The following is a 27270-nucleotide window of genomic DNA, read 5'->3' as shown; positions in this document are numbered from 1 at the left end:
TGTCAATCCCTATTCTCATTATATTCATGGAAATGGCCATGGTACATCTCATATCCTTGCCTTACATTAGCACCCAATGACTCCTGACTAGTATAAACAGCATTTAAATATAATTTCATATTTCTCATAGAGCGAGACAACAATCAACTGTCCAGTGGAAGCAATAGGAACCAGAATGAGAAGACAGGCTGAAATAAAGGTGCTTTGGGATATGCAGATGATAACCACTCACCAGTGCATCGAACACAAGGAAGTCATATGTTTCATTGTCTGACATCTCCATCATTATGTTGAAAAGTGCATCAAGTGTGTCTTGTAAAAACTAGAGAGAGAAGATAATGGGGAAGCAGAAACAGAGGTTATTTCTGTTTCGATGCTGCTCAGGAATCCTCTCTTCTGGTCCCTTTCCCCCCACGAGCTTAAGGAAAACAGAAAGGGCTTGATCCTGCCCAGCAGAGGTGTGAAAGCTGTATGTGTACAAATAGGTAAAAAGGGATTAGCAGGACAGGGAATGCAGAGGAGCCCAAATGTGCACGCTGATACATGTCTGCCAAGCTGCTCCTTTCTAGGAGCAGGAGCAAGCGCCAATAAGAAGTGAGCAACTCTCCAGCATGAAGATCACACGTAAGCCCATATCTGCCATGCCCTGTCCCCTTTCTATCTGGCACAGTTAGGGAGTACAGGAGTGGCTGGCTGTGCAAGGGGGCTTACTCCAACTTTGCCCACACATAGCCTCTGCTTGCAGCGGAGCATGTCAACCTTGTGCTCTGTGCCAAAGGATCAAGGACAAGCCTTCCAAGCACAACATTCCTTTGGCAATCACCAGGAGTCCTAATTTTACAAACACGCCGCCTTAACTTAAGTAGCTCAGCAAGTAAGACAATTTTCAACTGACCTTCAAAGCGAACCCCCATTTCACAGCCCCAGTAAGCCGACATATAGATTATCCAAAGTTTAAAAAAAAAAAAAAAAGTCTCTCAAAAATCAGAATTTCATTTTCCCGGAAATTCCAATTTTCAGCTAAAGTTCTCAAGCCACTCAGACTCAGGCAATAAGTTCTTTGTGGCACAAACGGTCTTTTTCTTGTGTGTCTGTACAGTACCTAGCTTAGTGGAGTCCCAATCCACGATTGGGGCCCCTAGATGCTACCGAAAATAAATAAATAATGATCAGGGTTTTCCTGCGTATCATATTTTGCAAGAACTTGCATTGAATTCTCCCTACAGCCCCAATCCTGCAAATAAAGTAGTGTTATGAACATAACGCCCCCTAAAACTTGTTACTGTCCATGCTATCTCTGGACTTTTCAGTAACTGCACATCTGTAAATGAGCCTGCGTGTTTTAAGCAAGTTAGCACACCCACTGGAATACTGAGATCACTGCCTATCATGCCGACCAGGCCTGTCTCATTGTTTCCTGGTGCTCCCCTGCCTATCTGTATCCACCTGTTGTCTCTGTCTTATACTTAGATTGGGGCAGGGACTGTCCTTTTGTTCTGTGTTTCTATAGTGTGTAGTACAGTGGGGTCTTAGTCATTAATAAATAAGAAGAAGTAAAAGTAGTAGTCAAGGTTAAAAAGTTAAGCACATGTCTGCGTGTTTGCAAGATTGGGACCTAACTCTCTATGTACACCAACAGAAGCTGTGATCTTGTACCTTTACAATTTCTCCTCCTTCCACGTCCATTAGCTTCTTTAGGTTGTGCGCTATGTGCTGAGAGTTAGAACGCCAGTTCAACAAACCCAGCAGGTCAACTACCAAGGACAGAACAATGACAATTAGTGACAGATTGCAAAGAACACCACAGCCGATTTACCCTAATGGCTGCAGACCAATAAAGAAATGGAAACAGTGCTTATTTTTCTCATCAGCTTATAAGAAAAAGTCATAATACTTTGTAATGGCTGTTTTATGTCTTTGCCAGAGTTGCCCTTGCTCTTAGAGACACACCTATAATTCAGTTGGAGATTGGTCCTGCTTTGAACAGGGGGGTTGACTAGATGACCTCCTGAGGTCCCTTCCAACCCTGTATTCTATGATTTTAAATCTTAGCACATGAAACATGCAATTTTGCAGACTTCTCATTTACTTAAGAGCAGACACCCATAAGCTGGGAAATCCATCAGACTGAATGATTGACTGACAAATGTTCTTACGTTTCCTTCAGAGTTTTCAGAACGCTTCTTAAAGCCCCATTTTAAGCCTCTTTTAGGAAGCGAGTTAAGGTTTTGGCTTCATTGATCACAGCTCTGGACCATCCAATGACATCAAATTCAGTGACAGACTGTAGATGAGATTTTCAAAACAGACTAGGGGATTTAGACACAGCCTCCATGAAAGCTACCAGTAGATGTGTGTGTAAATCCCCTAGACTGCTTTGAAGATCTCAACCACCGCCTGCAAATAAACTTGGTCACTACCTTTTAAAGGAAGAGCAGGCACATAATATGCAATCAAGACACAGAAGGCCAAATTTAGTCCAAAGGATCTGAGTTGGCATAATTTACAGTCTCTCCACCCCAAAACCACATCGTATGTTATACTATGATTCCCCTTCTAGATTTAGACTGACAGTCTCACTGTCACTTACTAATATGTGACCCATCCCCACATATACATTTTACCCATCACCACTGATTTTGGCCTTGTCTCCAGTTGAATACCTCTAAAACGTGCAGATAACACTAAGCTGGAAGGGGTTGCAAGCACATTAGAGGACAGGATGAGAATTAAAAATGACCTTGACAAATTAGAGAACTGAGCTGAATTCAACAGGATGCAATTCAACAGAGACAAGTACAAAATACTTCACTTAGGAAGGACAAATCAAATGCACAACGGCAAAACGGAGAATAACTGGCTAGGTGGTCATGCTGCTGAAAAGGATCTGGTAGTTATAGTGGATCACAAATTGAAGACGAGTCAACCATGTGTTGCAGCCATGAAAAAAAGCCCATGTTCTGGAGTGAATTAATTGGAGTGTTATATCCCTTGGGGGAGGGATAGCTCAGTGGTTTGAGCATTGGCCTGCTAAACCCAGGGTTGAGAACTCAATCCTTGAGGGAGCCATTTAGGGACCTGGGGCAAAAATTGGGGATTGGTCCTGCTGTGAGCAGGGGGCTGGACTAGATGACCTCCTGAGATGCCTTCCAACCCTGATAGTCTATGATTATATGACATAAGAGGTAATTGTCCCTGGGTTGAAGCCTGGAGTACTGTGTCCACTTCTGGACACCACACTTTAGGAAAGATGTGGAATAAATGGAGAGATTCCAGAGCAGAGCAACAAAAATGAGCGAAGGTTAGAAACTCTGACCTACGAGGAATGGTTAAAAAAACTGGGCATGTTTAGTTTTGAGAGACGACACCTGAGCAGGGAACCTGGTAACGGCCTAAAAATATATTAAGGGCTGTGATAAAGAGGACTAATCAATTGTTCACCATGTACACTGAAAGTAGGACAAGTAGTAATGGGTTTAATCTGCAGCAGGGGAAATTTAGGATAGATATTAGGAAAAACTTTCTAACTTCATGGGTAGTTAAGCTCTGGAATAGGCTTCCAAAGGGTGTGGCGGAATCCCCATCATTGCAGGTGTTTAAGTACAGGTTGAACAAACACCTGTTTGGGATGGTCGAGGTTGACTTGGTCCTGCCTCAGCATACAGTGCTGGACTTGACCACTTCTCGAGGGCCCTTCCAGCCCCACATTTCTATGATTCACACTGGAGGACCAGAAGTGAGTCGCTCTCTCCCCTAACAGGAAGGTGTAAGAAGGTGCAGGTTAAAGTAGCCTGTCGCCTAATAGTGTCTAAGAGAGTCTTCGTGTAAGGGGGAGGGCCTAGTTCACCTGGCAGACAGTTCTCCCAGCACAGCATAGCGCCCACCCCGCTGCTAGCACCAGACCTACCGTTCTGGGTCAGTTTGGTGGAGCAGATGAGAGTGGCAATCTGGAAGCTGTCCTTCGTGCTGTCTTTAGTGGGCGTGAAGTTGGCCAAGTGGTGCAGGTTTTTGCCTGGGGGGCCGTCCTTCTCCTCCTCCACTTTTGTGCCAGGAAGAGTTAAGTAGAATTTAGCGTCTTCCATTTTCTTGTTATCGCCCTGTTGATAGAACATAGTTGGGGGAGGGGGGGGGGTCATTTTCAGATGCTGATAATACTCCATCTTGCCCCTGTCCACATAGGAGGCAGGCACTCATTAGCTACGAATACTCTCCAACACAGCAGCAGACTGCATGTTTTTTCAGCAGTTTTCACATCTGTTATGGACTGGAATTCTTTTTAAGTTGAGCATGGAAAAATCACATTCTATCCAAGGCACTTATCTGGCCTCCATCCTCAGACTATCTGAGCACCTTGCACTCTTCTAATGCATTTATCTTCTCAACACCCCTGTGGGGTAGGAAAGTGCCGTCACCCTCATTTTACAGATTGGGAACTGAAGCACAGAGATACTAAGCCATTTCCCCGCAAAAAAGGAGCTTGTACCTGCATCTCCAAAGTTCTAGGTTAATTCCCTAACCACCAGACCAGCTTTCCTCTCTCTGTATTGTAGTTTACCTATACAGGTGAGTCGCATCATATGCGCATTTAATTTACACGAATTCAACTATTTGCGCTCCGTGGGTGGGGGGGTGGGGGTAGAATTGATCTAAGTTACGCAACTTCAGCTACGTGAATAACGGAGCTGAAGTCGATGTACTTAGATTGACTCATCATGGTGTCTTCACTACGGTGAGTTGACGGCTGCCCGCCAATCCAGCGGGTAGCGTAGGCAGCCTCTATGGGCTGTTGAAACCTCCCGCCGAAGAGGGACAGCCTTCTGATGAGAAGGAATTCAAAGCCAGCCAAGGCTGGCTTAACAGTTTTAGGAACCGCTTCAACCTCAGAAACGTGCAGACGACTGGTGAAGCTGCATCTGCCAATGAAGAGGCAGCAAAAGCGTATCCCAAACAATTAAAAAAAAAATCATCGAAGAAAAAAGGGCTATCTTCCGGAACAAGTTTTTAATGCTGACGAGACTGGGCTCTTCTGGAAAAAAATGCCCAACCGCACGTACCCTTCAAAATCAGAAAGACAAACCCCTGGCTTCAAAGCAGCTAAAGACTGTGTGGTTGTGTTGTTCTGTGGCAATGCAGCTGGGCATTTAATAAAGCCGGGCTTGCTCTATAGGGCTGCAAATCTCCGTGTCCTAAAAGGCAAAAACAAAAATCTCCTGCCTGTGTTCTGGCAACCAAATAAAGAGGGTTGGGTGATGGCAGCATTCTTTCTGGATTGGTTCCACACGTGTTTCATTCCGGAGGCCAAGCAGTACCGCGAAGAGAAAGGACTTGACTTTAAAGTGCTGCTGATCATAGACAATGCTCCTGGCCACCCTGCAGCACTCCGGTTTGCGATTTAAGGGATTTTCAAGGGTAATTTTGACTACACATGATTTTCGCCTTCTGCCCTAAATGCAGAAAAGGAGAAGATGTGACTCCATGCCATTTCTCTACAGGCTGTCTGGGTTACGGAGCCAAATACAGCAAACAAGTAAAATGGATTCACAAGCTACTACAAGAATGTATCAGACCTGTGTCAAAGTGATCAGAGATCCACCCAGTGCAACCTTATTTAATGGTGACTTATCCTGACCATAAATCAGCGTGTCACTGGTTCTCAGACTCTGGCGGTTAACAGGTTTAAAGGGATCTTTGCATTGGTGAGTAAAGTAGGGCTTGTGTTACCAGGAGACAACATACATGGCTGGGAAAGACTTTCAGCTAGTACAAGGATTGCACAAACAAGGGTTTTTTCCCCCCAAACTACCTTGTAAATGACTAAATTGTGTTTGCCATCCTGCAGAGTTGTTCCATCCGCATTCATCAGTTTCACAAAGGCCACCCCGAAAGCTCTCTCCGATTTATCCCTGGCTGCAAAGAGAAAGAACATAACCTTCACTAAAAGGGACCTCTAGTCTGTCTCCTGGATTTTCTCCCAGCTCCCAACCCATGGGAAGGTTCCTTTTTTACTTGCTGCTACTAAGGAACAAAGCAAGAGTAATAACTTCTGTTTAAAAGGCACTATTTCACTGCAGCACATCTCAAGGCACAATAGACCATTTTTACAATAAGATGGGAACACTTCCTTGTTAATGCCTCATTATGTCCAAATTTTCAATGGGTAGATGCAAGAAGAAATGCACTGCAATTTGCATGCCTACACAGGGGCATGCAATTCTGCATAGAGGTTTAGGCAGACATTTTCCAAAGATGCCTCATTTTAATGTTAATTGAGCATTCAAATCACTTAGGCAGTTTTGCGAATCACAGCCTTAAATGTTAATGTATTTGTTATTTGCATTCCAATAGCTAGGAGTTCTGGTCATAGCCCATGGCCCCCTTTTGCTCGGCACTGTACAAATACAGAACAAAGAGATGGTCTCTGCCCCAAGGAGCTTATAATCACTTGTGCATGTAATCAGAGGAATTGTGAATGCAAACGCATGCTTTTCTGAACTCGTACCTACTGCCTCTATTTTTGCAAATCTGGCACCACATCTTGCATTTAACTCTATGGATTTGTGTCTGTGACAGATTGCTAAATAGGAAACCCTGCGTCAGCACTCTGTTCACAACGGCTCCAATCAGGCATAGCAGATTGGAGCTCATGAGGCAGACCTATGCCTAATTTGTGGGTGGGGCGGGGCAGGGCAGAAAGGCTAACAAAGCCGTTAGCCAGAGCCCACAAATAGGCACCGGAAGGAAGTGAAAAGGGGGAAAGCAGGCAGTGCGAGGTAAACGCTCTAGTTACACTATGAAGGTGGTGGGACTCAATTATAAATAAACTGCACAGGATGTTAAACCAGCACAAGGGTCTCTGCGTGATTTGTCGACCAAGACAGAAGCAGGACCAAGGAGGCCCTGTTACAGTGTCTTACTGCCCTTTTTGGATCAGTTTCTCAGGCTATGATCTGATCTCATGGGGCCACCCACAGCTCTGAAATAGCTTCATGAGATCTCTGGCTATGTAACTTTCTTATTAGCCTCTCATGGACTTGATCTAAAGGAATCCCTGCTGAGGTTACAGGGACAAACCATCCCGATGTGTCGAAAGAATAGTAAATATGGCAGGCGACCAGCTTGGCTTAACGGTGAAATCCTAGCGGATCTTAAACATAAAAAAGAAGCTTACAAGAAGTGGACGGTTGGACATATGACCAGGGAAGAGTATAAAAATATTGCTCGGGCATGTAGGAATGAAATCAGGAGGGCCAAATCGCACCTGGAGCTGCAGCTAGCGAGAGATGTTCAGAGTAACAAGAAGGGTTTCTTCAGGTATGTTGGCAACAAGAAGAAAGCCAAGGAAAGTGTGGGCCCCTTAATGAATGAGGGAGGCAACCTAGTGACAGAGGATGTGGAAAAAGCTAATGTACTCAATGCTTTTTTTGCCTCTGTCTTCACTAACAAGGTCAGCTCTCAGACTGCTGAGCTGGGCATCACAACATGGGGAATAGATGGCCAGCCCTCTGTGGAGAAAGAGGTGGTTAGGGACTACTTAGAAAAGCTGGACGTGCACAAGTCCATAGGGCCGGACGAGTTGCATCCGAGAGCGCTAAAGGAATTGGCGGCTGTGATTGCAGAGCCATTGGCCATTATCTTTGAAAACTCGTGGCGAACGGGGGAAGTCCCGGATGACTGGAAAAAGGCTAATGTAGTGCCAATCTTTAAAAAAGGGAAGAAGGAAGATCCTGGGAACTACAGGCCAGTCAGCCTCACCTCAGACCCTGGAAAAATCATGGAGCAGGTCCTCAAAGAATCAATCCTGAAGCACTTACATGAGAGGAAAGTGATCAGGAACAGTCAGCATGGATTCACCAAGGGAAGGTCATGCCTGACTAATCTAATCGCCTTCTATGATGAGATTACTGGTTCTGTGGATGAAGGGAAAGCAGTGGATGTATTGTTTCTTGACTTTAGCAAAGCTTTTGACACCGTCTCCCACAGTATTCTTGTCAGCAAGTTAAAGAAGTATGGGCTGGGTGAATGCACTATAAGGTGGGTAGAAAGTTGGCTAGATTGTCGGGCTCAACGGGTAGTGATCAATGGCTCCATGTCTAGTTGGCAGCCGGTGTCAAGTGGAGTGCCCCAGGGGTCGGTGCTGGGGCCGGTTTTGTTCAATATCTTCATAAATGATCTGGAGGATGGTGTGGATTACACTCTCAGCAAATTTGCGGATGATGCTAAACTGGGAGGAGTGGTAGATACGCTGGAGGGCAGGGATAGGATACAGAGGGCCCTAGACAAACTGGAGGATTGGGCCAAAAGAAATCTGATGAGGTTCAATAAGGATAAGTGCAGGGTCCTGCACTTAGGACGGAAGAATCCAATGCACAGCTACAGACTAGGGACCGAATGGCTAGGCAGCAGTTCTGCGGAAAAGGACCTAGGGGTGACAGTGGACGAGAAGCTGGATATGAGTCAGCAGTGTGCCCTTGTTGCCAAGAAGGCCAATGGCATTTTGGGATGTATAAGTAGGGGCATAGCGAGCAGATCGAGGGACGTGATCGTCCCCCTCTATTCGACATTGGTGAGGCCTCATCTGGAGTACTGTGTCCAGTTTTGGGCCCCACACTACAAGAAGGATGTGGATAAATTGGAGAGAGTCCAGCGAAGGGCAACAAAAATGATTAGGGGTCTGGAACACATGACTTATGAGGAGAGGCTGAGGGAACTGGGATTGTTTAGTCTGCAGAAGAGAAGAATGAGGGGGGATTTGATAGCTGCTTTCAACTACCTGAGAGGTGGTTCCAGAGAGGATGGTTCTAGACTATTCTCAGTGGTAGAAGAGGACAGGACAAGGAGTAATGGTCTCAAGTTGCAGTGGGGAAGGTTTAGGTTGGATATTAGGAAAAACTTTTTCACTAGGAGGGTGGTGAAACACTGGAATGCGTTACCTAGGAAGGTGGTAGGATCTCCTTCCTTAGAAGTTTTTAAGGTCAGGCTTGACAAAGCCCTGGCTGGGATGATTTAATTGGGGATCGGTCCTGCTTTTGAGCAGGGGGTTGGACTAGGTGACCTCCTGAGGTCCCTTCCAACCCTGATATTCTATGATTCTATGATTTCTCCTGCAACGAGGCCATCAAGACCTGAGTCACAGCGCATTCCAGCACTGACTTTTGTAAAGGACTTAAAAATAAAAGGAGTAGTTCAGCTCCTCGGCACCAAGGACAGGCAGTCCTGTTTCCCATTTTTATAGACAAAGCCATTTTAAGGTTCAAATAACTGTTTCTCCCCATTTGCATGTGTCATTCCCATTTCCTGCTTCCAATCAGTAAGTGGGAAATGCCGAAACACACCAAGAAAGGCTGCTGCTGCAGGATTTCCAACCAGAATCAGAAGCAAAAGTGCCGGAAATCCAGTGGGAAAAGCCTGTTTTCTTAGAATAGCAGCCCAGTTTTGCTCCCCCATTATGTTGAGGGGGCTCATCAGAAAAGATTCCCTTGCTGGTCCATGCCAATCCCAAACTCTGAACCATCCCCTTCCCAGCAGACAACAAGTTAGGAGGAAGGCCAAATGCTGGTTCCATCTTTGCGGGACGCTCAGAAACATACCTAGGCTATGAAGTGCACAATATACACGGGGGGAAAAACCTCCCTGATCTCTGCTCCAAGTACTTACATTCCTGTGATGATCGGTGACGGAACGTAAACCTCAGATGGCAACGACTGACCTCTTCAATTGCAATAGACACCTGAACGTTACGTGAGGGGTTAAACAGAACAACAATTAGGGCTTCTCATATGCCTCTTATTAGGAGGAACACAAAATATTTTACAAACACTAGTAAAGCAAGTCTCATAACATGCCCCAATCCCTCACGCTAAAGCCTTATAACCATTTTGCAGATGGGGAAAGTATAGCTAGAGAGATGAAGTACCTTACCCAATGTAACACATCAGTGGAAAAGTCAGAAAGAGAATCCAGGAGTTCTTGTCCCGGGCCCTACATTTGAAAACTCATCTCTACTTCTGTTTAAGATCTTCAAAGGATCGCAGGGAATTCAACAAGCAAATGCCATTGAGACTGAATGAAGTTTGAGCATTTAACTCCCGTAGGCCCTTTTGAAAGCGTTACCCCCTCATCCTCTTTGCATTATCTTCATGGAAACATTTGCTAAAGCCGTTCAGCCCTGAATCCATTGGGTATCTAGGTATTTAAATTACTTTGTGTGTGTGTGCGCGTGTGTGCAGATAAACACACATGCACAAATATATGTGCATTTGTACTTTATGTTACTGGGAAAGCTCTTCTCAGATGCATCATCTTATAGAAGTACAGGTGGCCAGTTGGCTTGGCCAGGGTTATGCAATCAATCAGAGCCTCAATCATGTCTGGAATCCAGGACGCTCTCTCTCTTCCATCACGAAAAACGTTTAGGAAGTAATGGAAGGGCCTTTTGAGGTTTTATTTTACCAGGATTCCAAGTGCAGAAAAGCAGGTCTGTTCTTTCCATTTCAGAGACACGCCCCCAACCCTGTCCAATTCAGATTAGCAGTTAAACCCTTTAGTTATCTCAAAGATACTCTGCTCTGTCTACAGCAAGGGTGCGGATGGTTTTTCAAAGCACACCACAGATCCAGTGATGATACCTTTTCTGCAGCTGAAAGTGGACCAGAGTCCTGTTTGCTGAAAAACCAGACAATACTGTCTCTCTAGACCACGTAGGACAACATGCTAGTCTACATGTCCTCTGCTGATTCAAGGTTTGTTGATTTGTCTTATTCTTTAGGCTCCATGTGAAGGGAGCAGGACTGTAAAATACACACACTCACCTTTACAGTTTCATACCAGCAAGGCTGCTTGACTTGATAATAAACAACAGACTTGTATTTGGAGATCCCTTCATAACCAGCACCTGGATGGATAGCTTTCTTTGGGGAAAAAGACAAGCAGAAGGTGAAGATCAAATAAAGTCAGGAAAAAATACCGAGGGTAACATTTTCAAAAGCCTCTAAGTGACTTAGGAGCTGAAGTCCCATTTCAAGTGACTTAGGCACTTAGGAGCCTAAATCACTTTTGAAAATGGGACTTAGCCGTTTAAGTCATTTTGGTACTTTTTGTACATTTTACTTCTAACCTTCAAAGATTTCCTTACATCAATATTAATGTGTAAATTCAGTAGGACAGAGTCCTAAAATTCATTGTATAAAAGATTGGAATAATCTAGGGTTATACAGAGACTTAAAGCTCAGCATCCAGAGGCCTCTGTGAGACCCCTGTTTATTTTGGTAAATTACTGCCAAGACTACAATCTAGTCACCAGCTGCCAAAGGATGCAACCTTCAGCTGTGCGCCAGCAGTTGAGTTGCCTACGTGACTAACTGAACCTTAACGCTCAAGTTTGGGGGAAGAAAAATAAAAGTAGCAGAGGTAAGAACAGAACCCACGAGTCCTGATTCCCAGAACCATGCTCTAGCCACTGCACTCACCGTACCTATATCCTATGCCTCCTATTGATGTTTGAAGTGGAAAAGACCCACTATGTCATCTAATCCATCCTTCAACCAATGCAGGCGTGTCCATTACATTTTCTATTGCTTTTCCCAGCAATGTAATCACAGAGGTCCCCTAGAATTACCTTAACTGAACAGTCACACAGTCCTTGCACAAAGGATGTCCATTAAGGGCCATCTCAGCTGGAGATCCTGCAGCAGCCCACTACGTGCATAAAGCAACATCTTTGTCACCCACCACCCAAGCAGGTCCACCCTACCTCCAAGAGGTTGCCATCTTCATCATGCACAGACATGGTGACCTCTACATTCTTGGGAGTCTTCTTCTTCCCTTTGTCAAACTCCCCTTCTTTCAGAGTGATGTAGATGTCGTTTCGAACATCACCTGAAATGTTAAGAGACTCCCGGTGAGCTGCTTTCCACAGACAGCCAGCTGGGGAAAGTTACGGGGTTAACATTTCACAACCCCGCATGGGACTTTGACCATGTTATTTCACATCCTTGAATGACAACAAGGAAGCTCTAGATTGAACCACTGGTCTCATCTTCACCTCAGTTTTGGGGTCAGACTCTACCATGTGCCAATCTTCTTGCTAATAATTCTTACGTGCATGACTTCCACACAACCCCTCTCTTTATGACCACAAATGGACTCATGAATAAAAGGCAAGGAAGCTTCATATTCCATTATGCCATGACCAAGTTTGTACCTTTTGTATTTCTCTTTCCTATCTGCCAGGGTGAATTCCTCCCTATGTGAATTCAATAGAACGGGGGAGGGGAGGGGAAAATGTCACGATGAAAGATGGCTTTTTGATTAAATGGCAACGTTCTTACAAAAAATTCCATTCATTGACATTTTTCAGGTTTCCTTAAATAAAATATAACAGAAACAAAACTGAAAATTTTCAAAGTTTTCACTTCTTGGATGAAATTCCGAAATCGAAAGTTTTTGACAAAATAGGAAAATGTTAATCTTCTTTGAAAATTTTAGTGGAAAACAACACACACTTTTCAACCAACTATGGAACAAAGCTCTGCACAACAGGTAAGTTCAGGATTTCTGTGTCTTCCTACGTCCTTCACAAGCACGGTAGCAAGTCAGAGTTTGTGCTCATGAAGATAAGATACCTACCAGGCAGAATAATCTCAGGGAATCCCATTTTGCGAGCCACTGCAGTCGATCTGTCGACAAGATGAGAAAAATCCTTCTGAACCTGGGCTAAGTCTCCAGGTAACAGCTTCAGGGAGACCCAGAGGCCTAAGAAAAAAATATGGTACTTAATAAATGTTTACTGGTACAAGTGCAATATCTATAGTATGACCAAAAAGAAAAGGAGTACTTGTGGCACCTTAGAGACTAACCAATTTATTTGAGCATGAGCTTTCGTGAGCTACACAGCTCACTTCATCAGACGTTCCTGTTAACTGCTGGAAATGGCCCACCTTGATTATCACTACTAAAGGTTTTCTCTCCCCCCGCTCTCCTGCTGATAATAGCTCATCTTAAGTGATCACTCTCCTTACAGTATGACCATGAACCCTGGGCTTAAGGAGAGAAAACTAATGACTATTTTCTTGTTTGATATATATAATGTCGTATCCCAAACACACAGCTAAAATACGCAACCCCAAGTTTCCACTGGGCCTGATTCTCCAACACTTACTCATGGCTGACTATTACCTAATTCTGCAAGTAGACCCAGAATTACAGTGGAACTTTCACTGGAGTAAGGTACTATTTAATTTGAGCAAGGGCGGCAGAATCCAAACCATAAGGTTTCAGACACATCCAAATCATTGAGGAGAAACAGAGGGGTTGGGTGTGATGGGATAAAAGGAGATGTAAGCTGTGGAGTGTAGTTTACCAAGGTAACTACAACACTGGCGGCAAACAAGTTTAGTGGGGGAAATGGACAAGTCTTCTGTTTTGAGTAAGGATGGAATAAATACTTATTAAGTATAAGCCACTGGTGAGTCTGTTACAGTCTCCCTCCTTGCCCAATCCACAGAGGATATGAGTCTGTTATAGCCCAGCTAGGGAGCTTCCGCAGCTCATGCTTTTAGCTTTGGTGATGAGATAGCATCATTTCACAGTCTGGCCCAGTGGAAGCAACAGACTCTAGTGGCCTTGATTTCTGAACCTTCGCAAATAATTCAATTCCTTTGTAAGAGAGGGAGCCTTTCCCGTGCCCCAGTTTGTGAAGCTGGCTCCTTGTCCAAATGTGCGTACCTTGCCCTTTATGATTCACTTCCTTTGCAGCGATGACTTTGTTGAAGACCGAAGTGAGAGGCTCATTCTCACCGATCACATGGGAAGTCATTAGAGGGGACATGATTAGCTGTCGCTGCCTAATGTAGGTTTCCATGGCGATTCTGATAAGCGGAACAACAGAAGATGGGGTGCAAGCAGACTGAAGGCCAAGCAAGTCCTGGATCCAAATATTTCTGACCTTTGGATTTGGCCCCTATTGTCTTTAACAAGCCAAAGCCAGCCCTCCCTCCCCACTCCATCCAAATATGAACCCCCAAAACTTTGGAAGAGCCTAGATTTGGATTCAGACTCTGCATCATGAGCTAATCTCTAATTACAATGTCCCTGCAGCAAAGACAGGCAAAAAAAAGTTGTAAATCCACGTTATTATGGAAAGGAAAAACACCCTTTGGGGCACTTTTTCTAGTCATATAAACAGGCCATGAAAGGAATAAAAAAATTCACCACCGAGAGTCCCTCGTAATGACATGCTGGCTGAACCAAACAAACTGCTATATTTAGGATTGTAATAACACAGTTCAGCTTACCCAAACAAGCTTCATTTTCAATACTGTAACACGCTGAACAAGTTAACAGCGCCATCAAAGAGCCAGTCTAACTAGAGAGGCAGAAAGGCACAGGTCTGGGGCTTGAATCTCCTCTCCAAACCAGAAATTGTAACCATGCAGCCAGGAATCATTTCACCCCTGACTTCTATTCTCTTTATCCGATTCCTCCTACTCCATCCTCAGACAGATGATGCACAGTGGTGAAGACAAGGGAAATTCAGTTGGATTTGTACTCCCTACCATTTAGTTGCTTTTGAAAATCCCACCCCCAATACCCATACACAGTAGATGATGCTTCCATTTTCGAGGTCTTGTCTATAGGAACCCACCCTCTACTGTGCATTGGACTCTGAGGGTATGTCTACACTCACCTGGGATCAACGCTGCGGTGATTGATCCACTGGGGATCGATTTAGCAGGTCTAGTGAAAACTCGCTAAATCAACCGCAGATCACTCTCCCCTTGACTCCGGTACTCCACCGGAACGAGAAGCGTAAGCTAAGTCAACAGGAGAGTTTCTCCCATCAACCCAGTGTGGTACAGAACCGCAATAAGTCAACCTAAGCTACGTCAACTCCAACTACATGGGTTGACTTAAGCCCGTAGTGTAGACCTGCCCTCAATTCATCCTTCTATGATTTGAACGTTTGATTCCAGGGAGTCTGTCTACTTCAAATCTAGTGCTAAGATACCACCCCGTCAGCCATCTCCCTTCCAGTGGCTGTGTTTTCCCTGTCACAGAGCATAAATCAAGCTGAGGTGGTTTTTACTGATGACGCTTGAGTCAATCACCTTGCTGCAAACTTTGGGCTTTACATGACTGGAGACTTTTTTCTTCCAAAAGGATCAGACTCTACAATTAACCAGTGTGTCTGTACAGGCCTTTCTGATACACTCCAATTCTCTAAAGACTGTCTGTCCTGATTCATACAGCTCCGTGACTCACTCTGATGTCCAATACTTACTGCTGAAAAGGAATAAAGTGTTGCTTTTCCTCATCATCCACCTTCCCATGTATGATATCAGTAATGTCCATTACTGCAATGAGACAAGTTTAACAAAAATCATTTTATACCTTTACTAAGTGACTTTTAAAAAAAAAAATGGCTTGCCCAACAGATGTTAATTCTGATTCAGCTACACTAGTGGTAACAAATTTGGGAGACCTAAACGGCCACTGGTTTTTTTAAGCACCAAGCAGGTCTGGCTGACACAGCATTGGAACCATAAGCAGCAACCCATCCATACTAGTTTTTCCATAATGTTGTTCTGACTGGTGGAGCAGGATCATCATTTGCAATGATGGGAAAATTGACAAAATTTGCTGAGTCTAAACAAGATCTAAGTGGAATTTTGCTTTGTAAATTGTTTATTGATCCCTTCAAGGAAATCAATCTACTTTCCAAAAACCGAGTGGAAGCAGAAAATACTGATTCCCCTCCTAGAAGATGAATAATAGTTTGCTCAACTCTCTCTTCAGCCAGTCAATTGTCCTATGTGCATTGTTAATCTGATTGATTGACATAATTCCAGCCTTCAGTGTTCTCATCCTCGTAGCAGGTAAAGCAAATTCCACATGCAGTTTTTTTCATCGATCCAGCCTATAGCATAAAAACATGAATATTCTTCCCTATAAGAACAGATGGGATTTACAAAGATTTGATCAAAGCAAAGAATTTACCTTTAGATTTCACATTCTGTTAATTTCAAAGTTTAATTTTAATTTTTCCTGTGTGTTTTCAGATTGAGATTTTCAAAGCAGGCCAAGGGTATTAGGTGCCTAACTCAATGGGAACTGGGCACCTAGCTCATGAAGGCTCCTTTGAAAATCCAAGCCTTGAAATGACACCGTGATAAGGATTTGAAAATTGATTGGGACATCCCTGCTTCATGGGACTAGAAGTTTAAGTATGGAGGGCATAATAAGTAGCAAATAGTAATAATATGTAGCTATCACAGAGAACTTTTTCCTCTGTAAATCTCAAAAGATTTTACAAAAGCAAGTGGTCAGTATTATTCTACCCATTTTACAAATGGGGAAACAGGCAGAGTTAATTGACTTTCCCAAGTTCAGTGACATAGCCCCAAATCTCCCGATTCCCAAGCCAGTGTCCGATCCACTGGACCATGGTCTCTCTCAGTTAATGCATTCTGCAGCTCGGCATCTCATACCTGCCACCCCAAACGGTCTCCGGAGCCCACCAGTGTGTTTCTTCCCATCTTTTAGCTCCATGTGCCCCACTCTCACAATTTGACACACCAAGCTGATTTTGGGCCGAATCAGGTCAGAGCTGCTCAGGTCCTGGAGAAACAGCAGAGACCATTTAAAATAGAGAAAATTAAACCCAGTTGCTTTGTGAACGTAGAAAAAACAAAAAGACATTTGCCAATGTTCATCACTTCCCGGCCATCTGACAAGGACAAAAACATTTAAGCTAGGAAATAAATTTCTGAAAAGAAAGCAAGCACAATCTCACTTATAAAAGGGCTGCTAAGGCAAATATATGGCATGTGCCTGACAAATTTTAACACATAGCAACTTCTTAACAACACGCTGTCCTTCAATAAGACTTCCCAGCACCAGTTCTGGAAACGATGGTAAATAATTTTATTATTAAAGCATTATCTACTGATGACAGGACAGTTAGCTTGTGCCACTCTTGTTTCTAGTCTGAACATGCCACATATGATTACACTGAAGTGTTATTCTTTCATGAACAGCTGGTTACAAGTGATTTTGTACAATCCAGCTAGCTAGCTCACTAATGCCTGTACAAACTCAGAACTAAGAGCAAAATATTGACACAGAAACCCTGCCAAAGAACAGAACCAACAATGCACTCAAGCTCAACTCCTCCTAAATAGGAGAATTCAATTGAAAACAACCAACAAGGCACCTAGGACCCAATTTCTAAATCTATTTTGGTGCCTAAAAATGCAGCTAGACATTCAATAGGATTTCCGAAAGTGCCTATCTGCATCTTCAGGCACCAAAATACCTTTAAAATGCAGCCTTTGGAAAAAATATATACCCTTACAGATATTAAAAAATCATGATGGGGCACATTTTCAAATGCGGACACCCCAGCTTGTCTGTGCAACCTTAATTATCCAAGCAAAAAGCATGGAAAACTTTCTGCTGGCAAAAGAATTGTGGATGCAGCTCAATTGTTTGCATGCATACATGATTTCCATGAGCAAAGGTCCAATGAACATAATTGGTATTCATGCATTTTTGGAAGGTGCAACTTCTCATTTTAAAAATTAACTCCAGTGCCACTAAAACCGTTGTGTTTTAAAATGAGGTGCAACATATCAGATGCGGTCTCTTCTGTACTTCTTTGCTGATCAAGCTCGCCACTTCGCTACTCTGCTAAGGATTACAAAAGCCTTTGTCTGTATGAGCTGCAAAGAGCTGTCTAAGTGACATATGATTTTCAATGCCCAACTTAAGACATTTTAAAAGGGTCCTGATTTTCAAAGGGCACTGTATTCGGCACTCTTTCAAAATCAGACCCCTTTAATTAAGATGTTTCAGTTGGGCACCTAAACATTACTAATCGCTTTGAAAATCCTGGCAAACTAGGTTGATGTGGTAAGGAATATAAAGCAAGGGCATGTCTTTGTTGTGGCACTTACACTGTACATAACTTTCCTGTTTGGTTGGTAACATACTGGTTGACCCAGGTCATCTTGCCAAAGTAAATCCGCATTTGCCGGATACAAAAGCTTCCTCCCACAGAATACAAGAGAATTGTTGTGTTTATACAAGACTCATTAAAAAAGGGAAAGGGAGGATAATAGGTTTGGTATTTATACAGCACTGGTTTTGATTGGGGACTCTAGGGGCTTCTCCAAGAGCAGCAGTAAATAATAATAATAATAAATATTACAGTGGATGACTAAGCATTGGAGAATTTCCAGGCTGCAAACACAACAGGACTTACTGTAAAGATCGCTTGGAGATTATTAAGTTTCTCAATTTCCTTCGGCATCCCATTACTGCCCCAACGAACCAGGTAATTTTCACTATAAATAAAATAAAATAAACCTCTGCAATTCATGTATACTAGGTAAAATTTTCAAAAACATCTAAGTCACTTAGGCACTTTACAACATTTTAACCAACGCCTTTAATCCCCAAGTGATATACATATGATACATGGAAGTCACTTCACCCATTGGTGAAATGCAGCCCCTCTGGGGTGGAGAGAGGCAGCTGTTGAACAGAACACACCAAACCTATATACACTGTTTAAGGCCGACAGTGAAGAAAACATATTCAGTCGAAAAGGGAACACTGCAAGGGGATTTAAGGTTAAGTAGAATGTAAAGAGACAAATTGGAATTTGACTAATGTATTGGGGTGAATATGCTTACCCCTTTAACAAGTGTCGTGGGATTTTTAAGGATCACATGGGCTCAGGATCTTGGTTTTAGGTCTCATTTGAGGTAAAATAATTCCTACTCAAATCACTGTTGATGGAGTAACCAAAAGAAAGAACAAGAGACTAAAGAAGAAAACAACCCTACCCAACTCCTCCCTTATGGCCCTCTTTGCAGCGCCATCGGATGGGGCACCACAATCACCACAGAACAACAGGGAACTTTCCCATTCGGCAGCAACCTACCTGATCAGTTTCGACTGGTCGGGATCATAGAGGCTCATGAGCAACTCTGCATCTTCTCCAATGTTGCAGACAAAGTTCTTGAAGTTCACATACAGGCCGTAGGTGTGTGTTGAGTTGAATACTGGCTGCCCTCGGAGGTCTACGTTCTGTTGCAGAGACTGCAGAGAAAGATAAAATGAACAAGAAGGTGTCTCCTTAGAAAGGATAGAGGCTTCAGGTAGGATAAAGCTGAGTGCTGGGTCTCCTTAAGGATTCAACTAATCTCTAGACAGGACTGATGGTTGATTCATTCAGTGGGATAGGAGGACTGATGGAGCAACCCATGCTGCATCACAGAAGCGTCTGTGTCCCAGAGTGGTTCATATACATGTAACATACATATACGTTTACAAGAACAACCAATAAATCACAGCTTGTATGTCTTTAACTAGAGGAGGAAAAAGAAGAATGCTTATGGTTAAATTAAATATCCAAAAGTGCTCAAGTGACTTAGGAGCCTAAGTCCCACTTTCTGAAGTGACTAAGGCACTTTGGCTAGGACAAGCTAGGAGCAAGCTGCGTTTATCTGAGAATTTCTAAGCTTCCAAGGAGCTCCGGATGCCCAGTCCCCATTAAATGGATTGCTAAAATGGATTTCCCCCTTTGTTTTTAATGGAAACACAGTGGAATTCAGTCTAGCTTTGATGCCAGATAGAACACCACTACGACAGCATAACATCCCTTAACCAAAAATTCAGCTGACATACACAAAGGCAGAGAGCACAGGTGACTCCATGGGGGTAAGGCCACAAACAAGCAGGGACATACCTTCTCCTCTTGGATCCTTTCATCGATCCTTTTGGATGCCATCTCATGGGACTTAAAGAGAGTGATCGTGCTGGTTTCATCCGGGTCCAGGATGTTTCCATTGTCATCTCGCACCACTAGATCCAGCCCTAAAATCCTGGGCAGCATCCGTGTTACAGGTGGAAAGGGAGAATAATTGCCAATAAGTTGGAAGCAAATGCGATTTCAAGAGTCTTTTTAATGTTGGCATGGAAATGGAACAGAAAATGTTCATGCAACTTTTTTAAAAAAATCTGGAGGGATTTGTTTAAAGAACCAATGGAGTGTCCATCTCTGTGACAGCTGAGAAGATGAACAGACAAATGTCACTACAGCAACCTGCTTCTATAACTATCACAGCTCTAAAACATCACAATATTTTGTCATGCTACCACTGAAGGTCAGTGAAGACACGGGCCCTTCATAGGACTCCAGCCTCGAGATAAGATCCTCAGCTGGACTAGAGCTCTTTTGGGGTCAGCTCAAGACAGGGGAGAGGGAACAGTGGCTTGAATACATCTTTGCTCTCCTTTGAATCCTGGAGGATTGCTCCAGGACAGAACATGGACTAGGAAACTAGCCCTCAGTTCTCCCAGTGGTCTCAAAACCAGTGATCAGAGGTACAGTACACAAGTATGGAACTACCATGCAAACTCATTTTCAAATATTCTCTCTCTGTATCTGCAGAGGCAGTCAGAGGAGGAAGTCAGCAGAGGAAGTGCTTAGATCTCCCACATCCCTCTCTCATGAACTGCAACCCCGTCCATGTTGGTGGAAACAGGAATGAACTGACATGATAGAGCCTTGGTTGTGTGGAAGCCTTGGGGGAGGGGGGCTCCCCTGGCTTTCACAGCATGAGCTACAGTTGATTCAGGATTTGCACATGTGTTACAGTCATGCTAGAGAGATCAACCTGACCAGAACCTCTAGTCCAGACAGGGCCCCCCAGAGACTTAGAAAATTGTGCCAACTACAGATATCAAACTTCAGACTTGACCAGGCCCAGAAATACCGTCCTTCATCCCCACCTTAAAAAAAGGTCAGTACAGAAAATATCTAGTAAAGACGCAGAGTTAATGAATTAGTTTAGCTAAGATGAGATCCCTTCAATGGGAATTTACATGTATTTTTAAGAGATATATCTGTGCATGTGTTAAATCTACTAGCTTTCTGCAAGAAGGTTAAATGGTTAATTTTTCAACTCTGCCTTCAAATAGATTAATGAGCCACGGAGACAATCTCTGGTCTGTACAAACCCATGAAATGCTGCTTGGGCGGTCTACAGAGCTGTGGCACTTAACGTGCTGATAAAGCAGTGTAGTTCCTGCTTTGCATCTCAATCCTGACCCCGGGCAGCCTGGCACAAACCACACTTCATGGGAGATGCCAGCTTCTTGGCAGAATTTAGACAGGTGAGGTTGCTTGCCAAGCACCGGCATATGAACTCCAAGCTGTTGCATCCACTCCCGCTAGCTTAGTTGCATTTCGAATGGGCGTGAAAACCCCCATTGTCCCCTTTCCAGGGAGAAATCATTTAAAGCCTGATTCTGGACCGCCTTGGGCTGTCATTCGCACCAGCACAAAGTGAATGTAAAACACTGCCATTCTAATCTGGTCGTATTCTACGCCCATTTGGCACCAGTGTAACCGACTGCGCAAGACGCAAGGTGACAGAAGCAGGCCCTTAATCTCCAATTACCTGTCAATCGTACCCTTCTGGGGCTGCAGCACAGTTAAGTATAGTGAGGCAGATAGGGACGGGGGGGTGTGACAATATCAACATCAGAAGACCCTAGAGGTGGGTCTGACCTGCAAAGCTCAGCTCAGAGATTAGGGGCATTTTGATTCAGATCTGCACTCGCCCACTGTGTGGGGCTCTTCTGACTCTGGGTTTCGTTTTGGGCCTCTGTCTCCTACAGACGGTAAATCACCCGAGATCTGAGTGAGGACCTGGGCGGAGGAGTTTGAGTCTGAATTTGCAAACCCTCATCAGTTAGGGTTTGGCTTCACTAACCCCAAAACAGAGGATCCATACTCCATTTTATTGTTATTGTTTGTGGTATGGTAGTACCTTCAGACCCTAACCAAGATCACAATCTTTTTGTGCTAGGCATTGTACACACACAAAGTAAGAGACAGCCCTTTCCCGGAAAAGCTTGCAAGCTCAATAGACATGACAAATAAAAGGGGAAACAAAACTTTCCGAAGTCACACACAAGAGGTCAGTGGCAGAGCCAGGAATAGAATGCAGGCTTCCCAATTCCCAGGATCCTATCCACCGTCTCTTCTCCTAACCAAATACAGGCAGCACTGAAGTAACAGAACCACTGAAGGGCCCAATCCTTTGGCCTTTACTTACACGAGTCATTAATAGTGAGGTTAACAGAATAACTTGTACAAATAAAAGTTGCTGGGTTGGGTGCAAAATCTGTGAGCTATCTGCTAAGTTCAGCAGATAAGAGGATTTTCTTTTAATGCTTGGACTGAAACTATGAGGAGCTGATGAAGTGCCAGTAAGTCTTTGCAATGCAATTATCATCTCAGGTAAGAAACCATGACTTTATTTTTAGATATGCTGCCTCCATTGATAGCTGCCGTTACTACCAGGTTAATACGGATTACGCAAGTCCAGGAATCCTAGTCTCAGACCATCGGCTGGGAGCTTGGCTCTACGTGGAACGCTGAGTGGGGTTTACCTGTTGCCGTAGTCAATTTTCGCAGTGACCTTCTTCTTGAGTTCTGCCAACTCATCTTTGGGAAGGGTCCCAGAGAGTATCTGCGATCTCCATTCTATCAGGCAATAGGTCATTTGCTGTAAATGCCGAAATTGTGTCATCCTGTTGTCCTAAAGGGGGAAAAGGGATCACAATTTCAGGCTGGTTGTGTGCTGAAAACCACAAGCTCAAAAAGTCTTCCAAAAGGTGATTCAATAGAAACCATCATCAAATCCACATGTAACCACAGAAAACACCTGGTAGGATACTTCTTATACCCCCCAGTGTCACCGCATGATTGTTTCTTACATCTTCTACTCGCCAGGTTTTTTTTCTCCTGTCTACATTTAAATGCTACAAGCAACGAGGCTTCCACCACTTCCTTAGGAAATGCATTCCAGCCCCCAAATTGTTATGTGATGGGTGCTTTTTAAAGACCGAATGGACAGAATTTGATTAGATTAGACTGGCAGTATGGTCTAGCGGACAAAGCACTGGATGAGGATTCACAAGACCTGGGATCTATCTTTGCTGCTGACCTGCTGTGTGACTCTGGGTAAGCCACTTCCCGATCTCTTTCCATTGCCACTCTGTCTGTCTGGTCTATTTAGACGACAAGCTCTTTGCGATGGGGACCGTTTCTCATTATGTGTTTGTACAGCACTCAGCATACTGGACCTGGTTCAGGGCCTCTACATGTTACTAAAATCTCAGCTCTGATGCTGTTTGGAATTATTCTATTACAACATCTATTATAACATTTAGGCTGAATGTGTCTTGCTGTAAATTTCATCATATTAAGTCTTCCTTACTACCCCCTTGCACCAGCCTCAACAACTCTTCCACCTCGTTGGTATTTTAAACAAAAAGGTTCCTTTTACCCCATTGCCTGAGTGAAACACTATGTGACTAATTAGAACTCCAGCCTCCGTCTCTGTTTACACAGCATCAGCGACTACATTTTAAAGGCAGAACACTAACTGAATTGAGTCGCTGCGCTTCATTTCCAGGGTGGTCTACCCTTTTGGTCCTGTCCACAACCCCACTCCACGCCAACTCTCAAAATCCATCCAAAACGCAACGACAACCTCCCCACCCAAAAAAAAAAAAAAAATTCTGGGACATTGTGTTAGCACGGCACTCATGGCGTTGCATTCGGAGACTTAGATTTGGTAGCCCACAGAGAGACTTCGGGCCCCTTGGAGAGACTTGCCGAAGTGAAAGTATCACTGTGTGGGTGCAGCAGTCTACCTGAAGATCGGGGCCACGGCTGCAAGCACTTTGGGACGCCAATTGTCATTTACTGTATGTCTGTACAGTGCCTAGCGCAGGGGGGTTTTGACTTCATCTATTCCTCCAGTGCCCCCACAGTGCAAATAAATATTAATAAACTTGGTTATTTTCTATTATTTGTATTGTGGGAGCAGCTAGGAGTCCCGGTCATGGACCAGGACAAACATCATGCGAGGCACTCTCCAAAACACAGAGTAAAAAGACCTTACCACCTATACACGTTTTCCCCACGAGCTTCCCAAAAGCGGCGATTTGTTCTCTCCAGTTTCCTGCAGTAGATACATTCTAATTTTTCACACACAACAGCATGTAAAATTCTAAAATACTGACTCAGCCTGTTGTTTAAAAAAATCACTCTGTGATGCTCTCCCCCCCAAATTAATTAATGAAAATCTTTCGCATGCCCCTTGCTTGGTTCCACCCGATTAAATTGGGCAGGCTCTTGTGCCTCATAATATACAAGGCACGTTGCTCTTACAAGGGTGCCAAAGCCACAGGTATAGATGTACTTAAAAGGGGTGAAGAATTTTGTGACTAGTTACAACATTTGTAGCAGTGCAGAGTAGGATGACTAATTAAGTCTCACGCTTCTCAAACTGTTCGCTCACAGGGCTCAGGAAGGAATTCTCCCTCCCATCCCCAATATTACACAATCAGCCAGATGCATTATGGCAAGTTCCTGACTTACACGAAGCATCAGGCACAGCCTGCTGTCTGAGGCAGCATATCAGAAATTATAGACACTAGATCTAACTTATCAAGACAAAATCAAAAATGTCTCTTTACCAGGATCACAGTGTTAGTCTGCTACACACCACCCTATTATCAGGGATTGATCCTGCTGAGAAAGAGTTAAGTGGGTTCTTCTGGTTCACTGAATCAGGTGGTTCATTACACACATGGATATATGAGAGGGAGGAGTGGCTCTCTAGAAAGAGGGGATCTAGAGTGCGAGCTGAGCAGTCCAGAGGGAGGAACTCCAGGTGCAGCCATGCCTGGGAAAAAGCTTGAGATGAACTTTGTTATGCTATTGTTAATGAACCCCTGGAAAGGAGTGTGTGGACTTTGTTTTAGAGCAGCTTGGAAAAGGCACCTGCTCCCAGGTTCTCTGTACTCATTAGATTTAAGATTGGTATCATACAAAAGGGTACGGGAGCGCAAACTTTAATGGTTAATATTAAATACTGAACATGAAGGTAGCAGGCCAAATTCAAAGAAGATGTCAATAGCAGCTACTCTAAAGACTGCTTACACCAAGTCTGCATTGTTAGATTTCTTCAATCGCAAATGATTTCTTGAAAATACCTGTTGCCAGAGTTTAATAAACTCTAAACAAGACCTACAACCCATCAAATGAGCAAGTACTTTCTAAATACACACTCTTTGGTTTCAATTATGTTACAACGTACCTTAGCACTTTTAATTATTCCATGCATAGCCACATGAAGCAAGACTGCAGAGCTCTGGATAACCAGCATTATGGTGGCAGACAGTCATTTCTAACCTCCTGCACAATGAATTCATATAAACGTTAACTCCCCCATGATAGGGGAAGCAACTGCACCATGTGATTTTGGAGAATAATTTTCAACTTTATATTCTTTAAATCACTCTAGATGGACTGCTCCCAAGTCTAACACAGTCAGTGACTCCCCCAGGATACGCACAAAAACATGCACAGAGTTCTCGTCTGATGCCTCTTTGCTGAGCCACCGCCAAGCTCAAACCACTCGTTAATTGACAATCAAAGCCCTAGATCCCGACACTTCTGAAATTCAGGTTGTTTGAAATTTAGACCTGGGCTGGAATTTTGCATATGGCCCTAACTTTTATAAAGAGCTAAACCAATACTCCAGATCCAAACACTACAAACTTTGGCGTCTTTGCTAACTAGATCCAAAACATGTGGCTTAAGTCCACCTCTACCGAAATGTACTGTGGGACCAATCTCTAAATATGGACAGTTTAAAACTGTGTCCCTATCACCAACCAGGGACATAAAATGGGCAGCTATATCCCTGATTGCCAACCTGATTCTGAATGTATAACGAGGGCATCCTATTTAGGTATCAGTGTCTGAAAACAGGCCTTACTATGGGCAAAAAGCTCCAAATGAAAACAGTTTCAAAGACAAAAAGAAAAGGAGTACTTGTGACACCTTAGAGACTAACCGATTTATTTGAGCATAAGCTTTCGTGAGCTACAGCTCACTTAAGACGAAGTGAGCTGTAGCTCACGAAAGCTTATGCTCAAATAAATCGGTTAGTCTCTAAGGTGCCACAAGTCCTCCTTTTCTTTTTGCGAATACAGACTAACACGGCTGTTACTCTGAAACCTGTCAGTTTCAAAGACAGACACACACATTCTTGTAATGAATACCATTAGTACTTAGCTGTGCACAACTGTCCCTACACAGCAGGAACAGCCACCCCCCTTTAAAAAAAAAAATTTCTCTACTCTGTCCCTCTCTGAAAGAAGAGGAAGGATATAAACTACCGTATTTGCTTTATCTAAAACTGTTTTCTGTATTACACCAGTCAGCAGCATTGTTACACACAAATATTAAACCCCAACTACAAAACAAAGCTTGGTGGTGGTGATCGGAGACCAAAGGTGAATAAAGGATGTTGCATTTTATTTCTTTACAGGATTTACTATGGAGCTGATCAGAGTCTCACAAACATCTCTGACGACTCTGTCGACCAAGCGTCAGACTCTCACAGCTCCTAGCACTGACCACACTGCACATAAATCATCTCCTCAGAGAAACCTGCACATGCTCCAGTTCAGGGCTACTGGTGGTGAAGGGGAGGGGTTCACAAAACCCCCATGACGTCAGGAAGCGTTATGAATACCATTACACAGACTGGGGCCTGCGGCAAGGAGAGATTAAGCAATTTGCCCAAGGTCTCACAGGAAGTCTCTATCAGACCCAAAAATGGAACCCTTTTCAGTTCCTTATCTGGACAGCTATATTTACCTTGCATTTTTCCAATGTGTGTTATCAACAAATATCAAAAACAGAGTGGATAATATAGGATTTCTCTACGTGGAAGACCCTCCGGAAGCTAATCTGGATGAACTCAAGAGGTACACATAAAAACACTACTTCTCGATAAAATCCTGAGTGCCATTTGCCAATGCACATGCAGAGAGTATGTCTACGCGCACTCCAGTGCCAAAAAGGGCCATTTCCATATTGATATGTGCTCCAATATATCAATACTTGGATGTACTTTGAGTAAATAGGTTGAAGTAAAGCAAGATCTTGCACTGAATCATAGAATCATAGAATATCAGGGTTGGAAGGGACCCCAGAAGGTCATCTAGTCCAACCCCCTGCTCGAAGCAGGACCAATTCCCAGTTAAATCATCCCAGCCAGGGCTTTGTCAAGCCTGACCTTAAAAACTTCTAAGGAAGGAGATTCTACCACCTTCCTAGGTAACGCATTCCAGTGTTTCACCACCCTCCTAGTGAAAAAGTTTTTCCTAATA

At 43.7% G+C, this 27270-nt stretch overlaps 1 protein-coding gene across 5 annotated transcripts in view; it reads right to left on the bottom strand.

Annotated features, from left to right (window-relative positions):
• The window catches only part of DOCK5 (dedicator of cytokinesis 5), a 139245-nt gene that overhangs the window by 58388 nt on the left and 53587 nt on the right, over positions 1-27270 (bottom strand). For all 5 annotated transcript variants that reach the window (XM_073325314.2, XM_073325315.2, XM_073325317.1 and 2 more), the window contains exons 6-20: positions 22465-22613; positions 19751-19886; positions 18944-19101; positions 18260-18341; positions 16485-16614; positions 15278-15350; positions 13723-13865; positions 12625-12750; positions 11750-11874; positions 10809-10907; positions 9655-9727; positions 5804-5907; positions 3908-4097; positions 1657-1754; positions 233-322 (exon numbers count right to left, since the gene is read on the bottom strand). In XM_073325314.2, the coding sequence (XP_073181415.1) occupies positions 233-322; positions 1657-1754; positions 3908-4097; positions 5804-5907; positions 9655-9727; positions 10809-10907; positions 11750-11874; positions 12625-12750; positions 13723-13865; positions 15278-15350; positions 16485-16614; positions 18260-18341; positions 18944-19101; positions 19751-19886; positions 22465-22613 (1776 nt within the window). The remainder of the gene's footprint in view (positions 1-232; positions 323-1656; positions 1755-3907; positions 4098-5803; positions 5908-9654; positions 9728-10808; positions 10908-11749; positions 11875-12624; positions 12751-13722; positions 13866-15277; positions 15351-16484; positions 16615-18259; positions 18342-18943; positions 19102-19750; positions 19887-22464; positions 22614-27270) is intronic.

The sequence above is a fragment of the Lepidochelys kempii genome, chromosome 26, assembly GCF_965140285.1.
Source record: "Lepidochelys kempii isolate rLepKem1 chromosome 26, rLepKem1.hap1, whole genome shotgun sequence".
Classification (NCBI taxonomy): domain Eukaryota; kingdom Metazoa; phylum Chordata; order Testudines; family Cheloniidae; genus Lepidochelys; species Lepidochelys kempii.
The sequence above is the reverse complement of the archived record's forward strand: the minus strand, read 5'-3'. Positions and strand labels throughout refer to the sequence as shown.